A 17641-nucleotide genomic window follows, 5' to 3' on the forward strand; every position below is an offset into this window, starting at 1 on the left:
TTGAGTAGGTGTCTCAAGTGGTAAGGAATTCTTGTAGTGGGTTTCTACAACAGGTGCTTTCTTAGGGTCAAGAAAGTGGTTATCTTGAATGTAGGAGTATATGCATGTGTGGTATGCTTGTAATCCTTCTTCATTAAGATAGTGGAACAAATCTTGATCAGGTTATGATTGAGGACTGGATGTAGGTCACATGTTGAGTGGCTGAACCAGGATAAAAGACTTGTGCATTCTTCTCTTACCCTTTTCTTTTACTTTGAGTAATATCTTGGTTGTGTGTTAAAGAGAATAATCTTGATTAACATGTTTGTATGCACAACATTGCTTTAAACTGAATCAAAGTGTTGCATATTGATTGTTCTTAATTTTGAACTTTATCAAAGATTAATCAAGAAAGCATATAGGACTCATTTTCACTAGCAAGTCTTTTAAGGAACTTCTTTGAAAATTCATATTAGAAAAGTTTGAATTGAAATAAAGATCCTAAGAACTATGAAAAAATTTTAAGTGTCATAGAATCCAATTCACCCCCCTTCTTGGATTGGGCCATTCTTTTCTAACACTAGGAACTTTTTTGTCCTTTTCTAGTCACGTAGCTATAGGGTGTTGTCCTTTTTTGAAAAAGTAATGTACTTTTTCTGACACATGCATGCTTTGCTTTTGCGTGCTTTTTCTTGTTCTTCTTCTCTTTGATCACACATTTTACGTTGAGAGCTTTTGTGTTGTCGTAGACGATGCCTAAGTAGTCCTTTGAGATTTGATTCTTGAAGTGTTGGCATGGTAGTCTTTGTCTGTGTCTATTAATCTTATGTGTCTCACATCTTGTTCTTCATCTGAGTATTTGATGATTTTGACTTCTTCTATGATTTGGTCAACATTGTAGATGGACAAACTTTCATTTTAGTCTATACTGTTCTTCGTCTAATTTTGTTGACTTCTGTTCTGTTTGACCAACTTCCGTCTGAGTTCTTTTACTTTGACTCGTATTTGCCTAACTTTTTGACTTTGTTCTGATCTTTGATCAACCTTCATCTAAGTCTTTATGTTGCGCTTCAGGATGTGCTTGCCACACTTTTGTCTTGTTCTTAATTTATCCTTGTTCGATACTTGTGTTGGTCTTTAGTCTGACTTGTCTATATGGAGCTTTCGTCTGTCATCTTGTATCGTCTAATGCATATGCTTGATCAATTTCCTTCTGGGAGTTTTTCTTCTAATGTTTGAAGCTTTTACCCTTTATCTTGGTCCTGACATAGGGAGTGGTACATGCTTCTTTTCTTCATTTTTCCTGTACTTATGTTTTTATGAAACACTAACACTCTTGTTAGGAATAATCAACATGTATTATATTGGTCTCACTCAAAACCTTGCTAGAAATGGCTTTGTCTGACTTAACATGTGTATCATAAACTTACATTTTTTTCATAGTAAAGTAATAACACTAGTCTGATGAAGTGTGAAGAGTAGTCAAATTAAACACTAGGTATTTTTATACTAGTTCATCTTAACTACCATGATAACATTCAATTCTCAATCCAACTAGATTGAGTTCCACTATCTTTAAACAAAGATACAAGTATTCTTTTAATAAGCCACTTCTGGCTCAACCCTAAATATTCTTTAACTTGACTCTTCAAGAAGCTACCTAAGTATTCTTTTAACAACAAGCCTCTCCAGGCTTACCAACTAAGTATCCTTATACACTTAAGTTTCTCCAGGCTCAAAACAAGTATTCCTTTTAAACAAGTCTTTCTAAGCTCAACCTTAACAATGGTTATAAAGGTTACACAAATGTTGTGTTCGTCTCACTTAGACGTTAAACAACCAGTACAAAGAAGTAAGCCTTTTACTAGAGAATAAATTTACGGTGTTTCTTTCTATACAAGTCTTTTTAATATATTACACGTCTTTTCTTTCTTGAGCTTTTAGTCTTCTTATATAATAGCTTGAAGAAGATAATCATTATAACACTTTAAGTCTAGATCACAAGTTTACTTCGTCAATCTTCATTGTTTTTCCTTAGATAGCAAGTGACTGTTTAACTCATTTAATGTGAGCATTAAATGCATTTTACCAAATTGTATCTCTTATTTTATCAAGGAGGCTACTTATCAACTTTTCATACCAAACAAAGCTTGTAGAGGTAATGTCAATGTAGTGCAGCAACAAAGGTGACTTTATCTACTTTTCTCTATGATTTTAGGGATCTTTGCCCTTGGTCCTTACAAAAAATATGATTTTGTTCTCTTTAACAAATTTGTGAGTTTCAAGATAATCTTCTAATTCGATCTGTTAAGAAATGAAACATTGAAGAAGCTTTTATCATTAATTTCAATAAATAATAAGCATTTGATGTATATGATAAAAGCTATATGTTTTGTCTGATTTACATCATCTTATATATGATTTGCGTCTTACATTTTGTTTGTTAATTATTTTCAAAGATATATTCAAAGTTTTTTTGGAAGACATTTTCTCTTACGCTTGTTAGCATTAAAAATCCAAACTCAAAAGATCTAAGATCATTTTTTGACTTAACACAAATAAGTCCAATTAGTACATTTTTCAATTATTAGTTTCGCCCTCAAAAAAACTAAGTACACCCCTTAAAGAAGAATACAAAAATAAATTCATATTCTAATTGACCCAAAATATATAATCAAAATAAAAAAAAATATTATAAGAAAGAAAATATGAACTACTATTAATTATCCCAAAGCTCGATATAAGCTTAGGTCTTCCTCCTTTTTCTCTAGCACACTCTTCTTAGTATTTTTTGCACTTGACACTTGAACATTATTTTAACATAATCAATCATAAAAAAAAAATATATAACCACTTATTTATTTTATTTTACTTTCCAATAGAGACACTTCCTTTTTTCCTACTAGTATAAATTAAATTGATATAAGACATGTGTGAATATGCATTTATTTAAATATAATTATAAATATATATACACATATATTAAAGATCATAATAATTAAAAAAATCTATTAAAAATTATAAACATAACACTCATGCAGGCCATTACATAAGTTGAATATTTTGAGTCAATGTAATTATATGTATGATTATATAATTATTGTGGAAAAATCTTTGAAAATTATAAAACAAATAACATTTAATGTCTTGGACATGATCACATAATTAACATGGTTTGATGAATAAAAAAATATAGCAATCATTCATTGTTAATGATCACGATATATAATATTAGTTAACAACAATTCTTCCAAACGTCTTACAAAAACAAAAGAATTATTCCGTATAACGCAAGAAAAATCAGATATCGATCAAGAAAGGAGGAAGAATTTGCCCTTCATTTTCTTTCTCCGATTTCATCACGTCACACGAGCCCTCTCAGTTTTCATGTCCAACACTTGATTCCTTGTTGACATTGAATTTTTTATAAATGAATCAATGATGATTGATCCCATTATATAGCGGTTAATTAGAATTTGATGCATGTGGGTTAGGGATATTGTGAGGATGTCGAATCTGTACGGGGATTATAGCCAAAAGATTGATTACGTGTTCAAGGTGGTGTTGATTGGGGACTCCGCAGTTGGAAAAACTCAACTTCTTGCACGCTTTTCTAGGAACGAATTCAGCCTCGATTCCAAGGCAACCATTGGGGTTGAGTTTCAGACTAAAACTCTCATCATTGATAACAAGACCGTCAAGGCTCAGATATGGGACACCGCTGGCCAAGAAAGGTATATATAACTAACTTTTCCAAACAAATTTAATTTATCCTCTTTTTCATGATTTAATTGGATCAATTCATAATTTCAGAAATTGGAGACATGGGTGTGTTTGTAGAATTATGTATTTTCTCTACGGGGGGTATGATCATGGATGTATGATTTCAAATGATGTTTGTTGGATAAGGAAAACTGGTAAGGATTACTTAAGAGTCCTTCAGCATGTCAATTCATTTATTGAAAATTCAACCCAAACATCATATGAGACTTGATCGTTGCCTTAGGAATGACATATAAGTTAAAATTATTACTACTTACTATGTCTTGCATTGTTTGAAAAGTTTGTTGCTACTGATTGCATCTAATGAAGGGTCAAAAATAATTTCATGCAGGCAATTTGCTGATATGAATATGAATTTTTATCTGCATTGCTTGAAGTATCATTTCCAGTCAGTGATAGAGATACTGTTCTGGAAAATGCATATTGCTTGAATAGTTGAATGCATAGAAAGACACTATTTTTCAACCATCTTTCCCCAATCCATTTTCTAAACAGAATGTATGCGGGTCTTGCTACGTGGGGAAGTTCCGCGTCTCTGTCTTCAACTGATGAAGCCTCATCCATATTGTGAGTCTTTGATTGGTTGATGGACATTGTTAGAAGTCTTACATCAAGTAGAATAAGTTGGACTCTTCTCATGTGTTTATATCCTAATAATTGGTTCTTCCATTGAGATTTGGACTGTGAAAAGAACTATTCATAAACTGGATTAAGGTACAAAAGTAATAGTGATAGGTGAGTAAAAGTGTCAAAGAAAAATGGTTATTGTTAGGTTAGTGTTTATAGATCGAAAGAGAACTATAATGTTAGGAGTCTCACATTAAATATAATAAGAAGTTCAATGTGATACTTAAACCTTGAGATTCTCTCACCTATTGGACTAGTTTTTTGGGTTGGATCTTCCAGGTATCTAAGTCTTAATTAACACGGTTTATTCAATATTCCAAAGTTGATAACTATGGTTCTAAATTGTGGTTGCAGTTACAATTGTGGTCATTACAATTGTAGATATTGCAATCATTGCAAAGTGGGTTGTCACAATTGCGGCGTGAATTTATTAAATATGTGTATTAAATATAGAAAAATTATCACTATTAATATATTTAATATCTTTATTTTATAAGGTGTGTACATTTTTTAATTCTTTGTCTAAAAATTCTTAGTAAATTAACTTTTCCTCTTCCTAAATTTTTCACTAACAACGCAAGTTGACATTGTCAATGATTCCCTAAAATCCTTCCATAATTTAATCCTTTCTTATCATTTTAATTAAAAAGTTTAAATTCAAAATTTCCAACAATCCAACCCATGTTCACATTCTAATTAAAAACATCATAATTTTACTTATGTTCATTTTAGATTAGAATCCCAAATACCATCCATATCATCTAAACAATTCATGTCTCTGTAATTTGTGATTATGTGTTTTAGCCGCTCAACCACAAATGACCACTTTCCCATTTAAATTTAAATAAACAATTAGTAATGCTCTCACTAAAAAAAATGAAAGTTAAAAAGTTCTAGAACCTACAAATTGAGCCATTCCATTATCCCTTGACCTCAGCCCTAGTCTCCCACGAGCTCACAAGGTTCAAAATTCAAAACACATATTAAAACAAAAAAGGAAACAAGCCACAGAATAGGGCACAAGCAATAGAGGAGGGGAAGATTCGATATTGGAGTTTAGATTTCAGGATCCTTTGGAAAGATTTTCTCATCTTTTATTTTTTTTAAACTAAAAAGTGAAAAAAATAGATTTTACAGATGACTTTGATAACACAACACGGTTGCAATGCAATAAAGGCTGTGATTTCCATTCACACCACAATTGTGGTATGATGCTGTTGTAGGAATAATGGAAGTGACTTGAAGAATGGTTGATGTTTTTCAAGTTCCTCCGTCCAACACCTTTCTCCTCTTGAGGTTGACATGCCAAAGTGATGAAGACACCTTGAAGAAGCTTCAATGGTGGAGAAGCAATCAAGGAGGTTCGGTAACTCCTTAAAGATGTAGAAGGAGACAAGGTTCCAAGGCACAAAGGTGGAAACCTTTGTGAAGGAACTAGGAGAGAAAGTTCTCCACGGCCAAGAGACTTTGAGAACAGAGAATTCTTTTAGAAATTCTGATTTCATTCATCCAAAGTGAGGAAAAAGGTAAGAGTTACAAATTTATTGAAGGAGGTAGCTTAGGAAGCAAGCTAACTTTAACCATGGTTTAAGTGAACCATGGTTTAGTTGTTTGACCATCTAATCTAGTTAAGAGGCTTGTGGAGAAAGTTTCTCACTTAGCTTGCTTGGGAAACAAGCTAAGGAAAAGCTTGTAGCACAAGCTTCCCAAGCTTGAAGAAGGAAGAAGCAATTTTGGCCAAATAAGGAGCCAAGAGCAAGCTAGGCGGCCTTAGGCTATTTTGCTCACCAAACCCGTTTTTAAAATTGTTTGGATTGGTTTACCTAGGTCCATTCAAAAATGGTTATACCTAGATAAATCAAATCCATGAAAAAATAGGAGCAAAATGAGTCCAATATGTAAAATTTTGCCTAGGCCCATTTTTAGCCCAATTCCTAGTCAAACCCTCAAGCATTACTAATCGTCACCCCACTTCTACTACTGAAAAAATAAAAAAAGAGTAACCTTCAATATAAGGTTAAATGGAGTCAAAGTCTCCAAGTAACCTACCCTAAAAACAATATACAAGGTCAAATGGAGCATAACAAGTTTAATATGTAAAATTTTGCCTGGGCCCAATTCTGACCCAATTGCTAACCACACCTTCATGCCTTGCTATTTGCCACCCCACTTCTACTACTGAAAAATGTAAAAATGGTGACCGTTAATACAAGGTCAAATGGAGTAAAAATCTCCAAGGAACCTACCCTGAAAACAATATACAACAGTCTATAAAAAGAAAACAAAATGCCTTACAAATATAAAGGCAAAATAAACCTATACAAGTAACTACTATGTTTACAAACATATGAAAAGGTCTTCAAGATCATCCCATTCCTCTTGGTTCCTTTAAAGTATCACCTCTTAGATTTCTTGGCCTTGGCATATTTCTATCATCCCCTCCCTCTTGAAAATGATTTGACCTCAAATCTCGAGAGTCTTCATGATAGTCATCCACACCTACAAATATATAATATCATTCATTACAGGTGACATTGTCAATCAATAAATGTGAAAGGTATATCGTAAGAGGAATCCTTTCATAGAACATAATAAAGAAATTAATGATATTAGACTTTCTAGAATAATGAATAAGATCCTCTCCTAAACAAAGTCTAGATACGTTAAACCCTAAAAATGTACTAAAACTAAGACTATAACACATTAAAGACATAATCCTAAAAACTAGAACATCTTGCCTAAAGTACCCTATGTGGTAACCTAGGCATTTCCTAAAAAAATAAGAAAAATATTACTAGAAAATTTCCTAAGCAATTTTGGATTATATTATTTGTTGGATAGTTATGAAAAGGATTTGTCATAAGGAACCTTGAAAGTTAATATGTTGTGTCCAACAAATAATATATTCCAAGAATTGGGTGCTTTATTAAAACAACTAAAGTAGGAAGAGTCCTACACAAAGGAAGGCTAGCTATCTTGGGCACCACCAAGGAAGTAGTACAAGAAGTAGGACTATGTGAAGTCCACTTCTTCTTCACTAAATCTTGAAGTTGACATTCTTTTTCTTTAAAAATAATTGATTTGTGAATCTCCTCTTCAAGACTAGTGGCAGCATAAGGGCAATAATTAAGATCTTTATGAATAAAGAGAATTTTCTTCATAGGATTTTTAATACTAAAATAATTCCTTTTAGTCACAAATCCCTTAGAGGACATTTCTTCCTCTTTACTCTTCCCTACATAAAGTGCTTTCTTTTTTCCTTTTTCTTCTTTTCTTTTGATTTTCATTTGTGCTTGATCCTCAGCCACTTGTTGAGGTGAGAGAGGATAAAACACAAATTTCTTTTCCTTATGAATGAAGCTAATTTCATTAGTAAGACCATTGTGTATAGTTTTCTTTTCAAATTGTCATGGTCTTCCTAACAAAATATGACAAACTTCCATTGGTACTATATCACATAAAACTTGGTCATCATACTTCCCAATGGAAAACTTGACCTTCAATTGTTGACTAACTACTATTTCTCCATCCTTATTAAGCCATTGTAAATGATAAGGTTGAGGGTGTGGCATAGTAATTAAACTCAACTTTTTAACCAACCTAGTGCTACAACAGTTGCACCATGAACCACTATCTATAATGAGAGAACATGATTTATTTAAAACATTACATCTAGTATGAAAAATGTTTTCTCTTTGAGATAGAGTACCACTAGGTTGACTATTAAGGATTCTCCTAAGCATTAGAAGTTCTCCTTCATAAGGATAAACTGACTCCACATTGAACGTTTGATGTCTTGTTTCATCCTCACTCTCACTTGAAGAGGTAGTCTTTTCTTGACTACTATAAGTGTCATGCCCTCTTAAGATCATGACTTTCTTTGTAGGGCATTGAAAAGCAATGTGACCTCTCCCTAGACACTTGAAACATTTGATATCACTAGTCTTTGTGCTAGTGTGTGGAGTGATGGCACCTTTACCCTTATCTCTACTCTTTTATTTATTCTTAGCTAATTCCTTGGAGGGTTCTAAAATATTTTTATTCTCAAAAGATTTTTCCTCCTCCATGTAGTCTTTCATATGAGATCTAGAGTGGGAGCTTTCTTTTCTAGAAGAAGATTTTCTTAACATTTGTTTTTCTACCCTTACACAAAGTTGGACCAAGTCATTTAGGTCCCTGTAGGGTAGTAGCTCCACTTGGTCTCTAATCTCAAAGTCAAGACCACTTAGGAATCTAGCTACAGTGGTGGCTTCCTCTTCTCTAATACATGCCCCATCATGTATAGCTCCATTTGTTGCCTATATTGCTCAACAGTCATATCTTTTTGTTGGAGCCTTTGGAGCTTATTCATAAGCTCCCTTCCATAATAATAAGGAATGTGTCTCCTCCTCAATGCACTCCTAAGATCATTTCAATATTGGATAGGAGGATCATTATGGAGGCGCCTCTCTCTTTCCAAAGAGGTCCACCAATACATTGCATTCCCTTGAAAGCTAAGGGTTGCAAGTAGTACTTTTCTCTCTTCACTCACCTGTGGCAAGCAAAGAGTTGCTCTACCTTCATCTCCCAATCAAGGTAGGATTCCACATCATCCTTCCCCAAAAATTGTGGGAGATCCACTTTGGATTCCCTAGGCTTAACAACTCTCCTAGGGGTAGGTTAATAGTGATCGCCTACATTAAGGCTTTCGTTGGGAGAAGAATATTGTGAGTGAGAGCTCCTACGTCTCCTCTTTTGTTTTCTCATTTCTTCTTTAAGCTTTTCCTCCTGTTTTTTAACAAGTCTCAATTCTTCCTCTAGGATAGCAAGTTGGGCCTCCCTTTCAATTTTATCCTTCTCTTTTTGGATGGCCTCTTTCTTCCTCCATAGTTTAAATGATTTTAACTCTTTTGTTAGGTAAGAAATGCTTTTAGGAGAACTATCACTTCCATTATAGTCGGATTGTTGAGACATTTTAAACAAAAAGATATTTTCACACAAAAATAGTTTTTAAGAAAATAATTTTTTTGGAAGTGCTAGACTTGGCACTTAGAGGTCTAAGAGTACAAATTGAACTATGGAGGGAGGTGAGCTACAAAGAGCCACTTAATAACCAAGCCTCTTCAAGTAAAAATCTCTGAACCCCCTTGTACTTTGCCTTGCACAAAATGTTTTCACAAAGTATTTTTCAAAAGGAAAATAACAAACAAGTGCCTAATAAGTGTATGCAATTAAAACATAAATTGGTTGAAAACATAAATTGCATGAAAACATAAATTTGCATAAAACATAAATTGCTTGAAAAATTAAAGACAAGAAAATATAAACTAGGCGTGTAAAACTAGTAAACCTCAGTGAGAGCTTGGTAAGCACCAAAGACTTCCAAGGACCACTCTCACATGTACTACACGAATTACCTAGTTTGAAAACTCTAAGGAAAGACGGAAATGCACCAAAGGCACTCCAAGAAACTCCTAAAGGCCTTGTACAACAAATGAAATGAAAATTTACAAGAAACGAAATGCAAATTTACACCAAATGCAATGTAAATTTACACCAAATGAAATATAAATTCACACCAAATGAAATGTAAATTCACACTAAATGAAATGTAGTGGCTACACCAAATTTTAGAAAATAAGATTCAGCTACAAAATTAGTGACAAATTTAGAGACGGATTTATCAAGGGAAAATTTTGTGACAAACAAATTTCCGTCTCTAAACTAGTCACTAGTTTTCACAAAAATTTTCAAAAAATTTGTTGCTCCTTCAACTCCAAATTCAGCCACCAATCCTTGCAGCCCTCACAAGTGTGTCACTCCTCTCTTAGGAATAACCTTGATGTTGGTTATTCCTAGGTGTTTGGACATCCAAAGCCTTCCTCCAATGGAGAAGCAAGCTTCCTAGGCCACCACAAAACCTTCTAATGTTGGCTTCCTTTGTAGCTTGGCCTTCCACACCTTCAAGAAGCACTCAACACACCTTAAGTTGCTGGAATATATGGTAAAAACTGAAAAGGAACAATTAGGAGAAGTTACACCAAATGGTGGAAATAGATGAGACAAACTAGAAGGAATTCCAAACAATGACAAGCAAAAATTAAGGCACCAAAGAAAGGTTAGCACACAAAGGGAAACCTATCAATGGCACTAGAGTAGATTAGAAAACAAAATCTAGGATTAGAAAAGGAAAAACTCAATGTAACACACAATGTTATGGCTGGACAGAAAATTATAAGGCAAGCATACACAAAATCCGAGAGCTAGTCTTACTAGTTTTCACTCCTCTTTGGCTTTTTCTTTTGCTCTTTTTTTGTTCTTCTTTTTGCAAATTCTTTTTCACTTATTTTTCTTTTATATCACAGGAGTATTAATTCCTTTTATACATACATAAGCCTCAGATTTCATGAAGTAAAACTGCTGCAAAATTTTTTACAAAATAAGAGGTGTACAAGTGAAATTGTTTTTCTAGTGCTCAAACTTTTGTACAACTTTTTAGGTCAAATTTTCAAGCACTCTTTTGTTTGTTTTGTTTTTCTAATGTATTAAGCACACTTATACCTCTATTTTGCCTCTATTTTGATGACTTAAAAATGATACAAGTTTCAGCCACAACACAAAAATGTAAGGAAACCGAATAGGAAAAGTGTTTAACAATTTTCTTGACAAACTTTTTAATGTTCATAATAGAAACCTAACTCTAGGAAATTTGCTAGAACTAATAGCAAATTAGGAACTCAAATATGTAAAGTAAAAGCACATATAGGTCAGCACAAGATTAGAAAGCAAAAAAAAAAACGCACCAATGTAGACACAAAAAATTAAGGTTCAACAAGCTAATCTAGGATTCAACGATATAAAAAGGACTACACATGACTCTAGACAAAACACAAGATTATAAACCAAAAACACATGCTATTGATTATTATAATCCAATCACGGATTCAAGTCATAAGGAATAAAAGAAGACTCAACAAAATAAAAACACATAAGCACAAGAACACCTAAAAGTACAAACCGGATTGATTCAAGATTAAAAGGAACAAGCAAAAATGAATCAATCAATTCTCATGTGACATATAGGATCCATCAAAATATGTATTAAACCTAGATCCATTCAGCAAACAAGGCTCTAGATAACAAAAATGATGGAAGTGACTTGAAGAATGGTTGATGTTCTTAACCTCAAGAGAACTAAGGCTCTAGATACCAAAAATGATGGAAGTGACTTGAAGAATGGTTGATGTTCTTCAAGTTCCTCCGTCCAAGACCTTTCTCCTCTTAAGGTTGACACACTAAAGTGATGAAGACACCTTGAAGAAGCTTCAATGATGGAGAAGCAATCAAGGAGGTTCGGTAACTCCTTAAAGATGAAGAAGGAGACAAGGTTCCAAGGCACAAAGGTGGAAACCTTTGTGAAGGAACTAGGAGAGAAAGTTCTCCACGACCAAGAGACTCTGAGAAGAGAGAATTCTTTTAGAAATTCTAATTTCATTCATCCAAAGTGAGGAAAAAGGTAAGAATTACAAATTTATAGAAAGATCTAGCTTAGGAAGCAAGCTAACTTTAACTATGGTTTAGTTGCTTGACCGCCCAAGCTAGTTAAGAAGCTTGTGGAGCAAGTTTCTTACTTAGCTTGCTTGGGAAGCAAGCTAAGGAGAAGCTTATAACACAAGCTTCCCAAGCTTGAAGAAGGAAGAAGCAATTTCGGCCAAATAAGGAGCCAAGAGCAAGCTAGGCGGCCTTGGGCTATTTTGCTCATCAAATCTGTTTTTAAAAATGTTTGGATTGGTTTAGCTAGGTCCATCCAAAAATGGTGATACCTAGATAAATCAAATCCATGAAAAATTAGGAGCAAAATGAGTCCAATATGTAAAATTTTGCCTAGACCCATTTCTGGCCCAATTGCTAGTCACACTCTCAAACATTACTAATCGTCACCCCACTTCTACTACTGAAAAAATAGAAAAAGAGTAACCTTCAACCTAAAAACAATATACAATGGTCTATAAAAAGAAAACAAAGTTCCTTACAAATATAAAGGCAAAATAAATCTATACAAGTAACTATTATATTTACAAACATATGAAAAGTTCTTCAAGATCATCCCATTCCTCTTGGTTTCTTTAAAGTATCACCTCTTGGATTCCTTGGTCTTGACATATTTCTATCAAGGAAGGTTCGCATATAGTGGCCTCAATAAGTGATGTGGATTGTAATTCAAAACCATGTTAAATACTAAACAAAACGTGAATTCTGTTGACAAATTTTAACACTTTGTGAATTGATTGTGCGATCCATATTATCAGTCTAACAGGGAGAAACAGCCACGACATAAAAGTTTGTCAATGTAATTAGAGAACCTTTATAAAGCCCACATTGGAATCTCTTATTCCACAGCTCCACTGCCAATGTAGCCTTGATGTGTATTAGCCTTTTTCACTAATCTTAGGCAAACATTTCAGTGTCAACATCACCATCTACACAGCTTGTTTGCAGCTAAGAGACATGATAGCAAGCTCTTATACCAATTGATAAGAATATTTAGAGAACCACATCATAAAAGTTATAATGTGTTTTGTTTCATGTCTATCCCGAATTCTAATGCTCCATTTAATGGACAAACTATCTCACAAAGCTTTTTCCATTCAAATGAGAAAAACGGATAAACAAACAGGACTATAGTCATCGTAGATGGAACACCCAAAGCCTAAGTCCACACTTTCTGACGTGGGAATCATGTCTCATACCCTGCAAATGGGTTCTAATACCTACAGTAAGATGCACTAAGAAAACTGTGGCGCACATATAATACTTGCGTACTAGCAGCAGTACTATGATTTTAAGACAAAGCTAGTTTTAGAGCTTAATGCAAAATACTGAATTTACATTGGTGTCCATCTCAATTTTTATTTAGCTCGAAAAAGAAACTTCTCTAAGTATCCTGTAATCAGATTAGTGAATAGAATAAGAATTATATAGTGGGTTGTTTTCAATAGATAAAATGTACTTTGAACCATTCATTGAATAGAATAGAAAGGAAAATAGAAACCACTAGCTTGACCTTTGGTATGAATTTTAACGTCATATGATAACTGTGTCCTGTGGGTTTTGTTGATAGTGATTGTTTTTTTCTGTTCCCTATAGTGATCTGGCTCTTTAGTCTTTTGGATACATAGGTGTCCTCACAAGTGTTAAATATTGTGTTTCAGGTACAGGGCAGTTACAAGTGCATACTATAGAGGTGCTGTAGGAGCAATGTTAGTTTATGACATGACTAAGCGTCAATCGTTTGACCACATGGTAAGATGGTTGGAAGAGTTGCGAGGCCATGCTGACCAAAATATTGTGATCATGCTAATTGGGAACAAGTGTGATTTGGGAAGCCTTAGAGCAGTGCCAATGGAAGATGCAGAGGAGTTTGCACAAAGAGAGAACCTATTCTTTATGGAGACATCAGCACTTGAGTCCACCAATGTTGAAACTTGCTTTTTGACCATTCTAACCGAGATATACCGGATTCATGCCAAAAAATCACTCACTGCTAATGATGATGATTCAGATCCCAATGGGGCTTCAGGGCTTCTCAAGGGAAGCAGAATAATTGTTCCCAACCAAGAGATGGATAATGGTGGTAAAAAGGGTCGTTGCTGTTAGCTTTTGTGTATTTTTAGTTCTTTCTTGGGAAGCACCATATTGCTCGTTATTATCTCATTAGGCACCATCCATGTTTAGGCTATGTGTATTTAAATTTGTGAATACAATCATAAAAATTCTCTCTTCTTTCATAACAAAATGTTTAGAACATCATAAAGAACATCTGCATTACATTTTATTCATACAACTGACGTCCAAGGACATATAGGAACATGTATTTCGGCCCTCAATCAAAAGGTGCACATAATTAAATATGCAACGACAATTTTTTAAAACATATTAGCATGGCCATTGCAAATCTTTCCCCTCCTTACATTACACTCCATTGGTCAATACAAAATCAAATAAGTTTAGGTCCAGTGTTCATAAACTTAATCAATACTTGTGATAGAAAAAAATTAAACAAATAAAATGAATTTAATTTCTCAAGTAAACTAAAATCAATTAATGTAACTTTTAATAACAATAGATTAGCTCTTTTATAAAAATTAAATAAATAAATTAGTATTAACTTATAAAAAAATACTTTTATTTTACTTTTTATTTTCTTGTCTTATAAATAGTGGCTTGGAAATTTATTCAATCAAATCTTAGTTAAAAAAATAGTCTGTCACAGAATGAAAAGTGCATCTTGAAAGAAATCTATACATATACAACCAAGGAAAGTCTTCTAAGGCATATCGTCACTGTTCAAAGACTAGTCCGGGGACATTCATGCCCTTTTCAATCGTTTTATGATATATTGCTTGGTAGCAAAAGACTTATCTTTCAAAAACATGCATCACATTACTTTTTCATGACCCATGTACGGATTGCATAAACGAATTTTGCACCAGCTTTTCTGAATGTACCCTATTTTTAAGCTTTCACCGTTTATAACTCTAGAAATGAAGTTTTTCATTGATCTTTCCTTCAAATCTGAAACTTTCTATCCTTTTTACTAAATCCTGACGGTTGTAGACACCTAATTTCGTCCCGGAACACATAAACAAGGAAATAGACTTTTAGCATGAAGAAGGAGTTCCCATAGGCCCAAAAATAATACCAAAGCAAGCTAACAGGATATCTAGAGGTCCAAAATACAAAGTGCTAGAATTAGTAGCCAGAAACAGGCCATTTCGAGTCTAGAAAAAAAACCTGTAACCCTAGGTTAGGATGCCCCATTTTGACCTAGTTACATGTAAAATTCAAATCCGGAACAAGTCGTTCCGCTTTGGGAACAAATCGTTCCACTTTGGGAACAAATCGTTCCAGTTTCAAATTTTGTATGTAACAAAAAGTTCAAAACGGGCCATTCAAAATTTAGAACGACCCGTTCCGATGGATTTTTGTGCCTATAAATAGAAGACTCGTGAATAGTGTTAGGGATGGAAAAAAATTGTCTACTGAAGTCCTATACAGCTCGAAAATCTCTCTTTCTCCCTCATTTTGTATTTCTAGAGAGTAGTGAGGCATATTATAGTGTGAAAGGCGACCAAAAAATGCATCAAGTATTCCATATTTGAAGAACCTTTTATAAAGCTCAATCAAGAGGTATTCCCACCAATCTTCTTCTCCATTTTCTACTTCTTTTATTATAAATATTACTATAATTAAAAAGGACAATCATGTAGATGTCTTAGGGTAAATTGGGTAATTTAAGTTTAAAGCATGCAAATAACCATTAATAAAGGGAACCAAATATTTAAATTGTTATTCTCTATCACATTAGTTTCATCATAAGGGTACCAATTTAGGACCTTGTAGGGTGCCTAACACCTTTGCTACCAATCCTCGAACATAATTTTGGTTGTGAAGACCATTTTTTGTATTTTTAAGAGTCTTTTTTTCTTCCTTTTTTGATGTTTTGGGCAAAACATCGATGATGACTCAATGAACTCTTTTCAAAATCGTTAATTAGGGATTAGTTTGGCGTCTGGACATTCCCTAATTGATGAGAATTTCAAAAAGGAAGTCTAAACCATCTGTGAGCAAGATTGGAATTTTTCAAGTTCTGACAGATGACGACTCCACTAGGGATGCTTAAAGAGGGTTATGCCCAAATAAATGATTAGATTAGAAAAATAAGAATAATAGTTCAAATATTTGTTCCTTTTACCTTGTTTATTTTGCATGTAAATATTTACTTGTTTGGTTTTCATATTTGTTTGTCTGTTTAAATTTTGCACCTGTTTGAAATAAAAATTGTACACAAAGCCTTGCACACAACAATTCCCTCTACACCTGGGGCATGAATGTGTAAACATAGGGAGTGATTGACGTATGACCAACCCAAGAATGGCCTTAGAGTTTGCAAGCTTTGTCATAAATCACACTAAAGGTTATAACCGGTTACTTTAGCCCAAAATACTACATCAAACCTAAATGTTTGCCGAATGACGACGATAGAGATATTGGGTCCCTATAATAGGGGCACCTTGGGAGCCTGTAAAGATCAGTGAGATTAGAACCGTCCTATACAACGCACTTTTTCTTAACAGGGACCACAAACTAAGGATTTGGACGTGACTATTCGCGGGTGTACATTTGTTTAGCACATGTGTGTTGTATTTGTTGTATTTTTCTTTTCATTTCAAACAGATAAGAATTATAGGCAAACAAATAGATATTAATTAAAAAAAGTAACACCCTTTTATATACCCTAACCTTAAAGCATCATATAGGAAAGTTTATTTCAAAAACAAAAAAGATGTGCATAGCAAAAAAAAGTCATGCATCATAACCTTTAGTTAAAAATATCCTCATCAAAAAAAGATCCTCAAGGAAGAAGTCAAACAGTCCGCCATTACACGAAATCTTCCAAAACTTCGACTTTCAAGCAAATGGAAGGAGGTTTCTAAAATAGTCGGACCAATCGTACTCCTCTAAGGGGAAACCTCTATCCATTTCTTTGTGTATAAATCACGAACTCAGGGCATTTCCGAGCCCTCGAGTTATGTTAAAAGCGCACGTGTAAATTAAAAATACTATTTTAATGCCATAACACTCTTTTTATTTTATTTCTCTTCTCTCTTTAAATATTCACTCTAGGTCTCATCCATTAACCCCTAATAAACAAGGTTTGTTTACGACAAAGACGTTACTTAGATAATAACATGGAAAGGGTAAAAATGAATAATCACATGAATCCAAACATGACTAGGGTTTAATAAAATAATCCCACACCTCAAACAAACGCTACAAAAATGAAAGCTTGGCAGGAAACCTACTAAGGGGACTATGCAAAAATTAGGGCAAGGTTCACTAGAAGACTGATGAATCATATTTTTCATACATTTTCTTACCTTTGTGAGCTCCTATTCAATGTTGTTAGTGCCTAATTATTTTCTCCTGCCATATTTTATTATTTTGAGCTTTATTGGGCTATTAATTCTGAATTACGTTTAATTGGATTTATTAGCCTAATTAATTTCATAATTACTTGCAGAGATTTTGGAAGCACTTAATGGACTAGGACCATTGCTACGTGAACCTACTTCAGCATAGCCTTATTTTTATTTTTGTTGTATTTTTCCTATTGCTGTTTGTATGAGCTAGTTGGGCCAACTGGGCCAACCCAATATTTTGAATTACTGTTTTCAAATTTTTGGAGGGAGACAAAGAGGGAAGTAGGTTT

At 33.8% G+C, this 17641-nt stretch overlaps 1 protein-coding gene across 2 annotated transcripts; it reads left to right on the forward strand.

The window, feature by feature from the left end:
* The first annotated feature begins 3193 nt into the window (after nucleotides 1-3193).
* On the forward strand, nucleotides 3194-14310 carry LOC109807257 (ras-related protein RABA4d). 2 transcript variants are annotated; one of them, XM_083072457.1, is made up of 4 exons: nucleotides 3194-3713; nucleotides 3793-3896; nucleotides 4094-4329; nucleotides 13581-14310. In XM_083072457.1, the coding sequence occupies exons 3-4, from the start codon at nucleotides 4202-4204 to the stop codon at nucleotides 14023-14025; spliced, it is 573 nt and encodes a 190-aa protein (XP_082928583.1). In that variant the 5' UTR covers nucleotides 3194-3713; nucleotides 3793-3896; nucleotides 4094-4201; the 3' UTR covers nucleotides 14026-14310. The 2 variants fall into 2 exon arrangements, with proteins under 2 accessions (XP_082928583.1, XP_020225368.2); XM_020369779.3 differs by lacking the exons at nucleotides 3793-3896; nucleotides 4094-4329 and having other exon boundaries at nucleotides 3207-3713; nucleotides 13581-14295.
* The last annotated feature ends 3331 nt before the right edge of the window (nucleotides 14311-17641 follow it).

Source organism: Cajanus cajan, chromosome 4 (assembly GCF_000230855.2).
Source record: "Cajanus cajan strain Asha chromosome 4, NIPB_CcT2T_4, whole genome shotgun sequence".
NCBI classification, from domain to species: domain Eukaryota; kingdom Viridiplantae; phylum Streptophyta; class Magnoliopsida; order Fabales; family Fabaceae; genus Cajanus; species Cajanus cajan.

What these genes read in the sequence shown, in the direction of transcription:
- LOC109807257 (XM_020369779.3), top strand. Translation starts at nt 3,463, where the DNA reads ATGTGGGTTAGGGATATTGTGAGGATGTCGAATCTGTACGGGGATTAT. An exon ending in GACACCGCTGGCCAAGAAAG is followed by an intron (nt 3,714 to 13,580) that starts GTATATATAACT and finishes ATTGTGTTTCAG; the next exon opens with GTACAGGGCAGTTACAAGTG.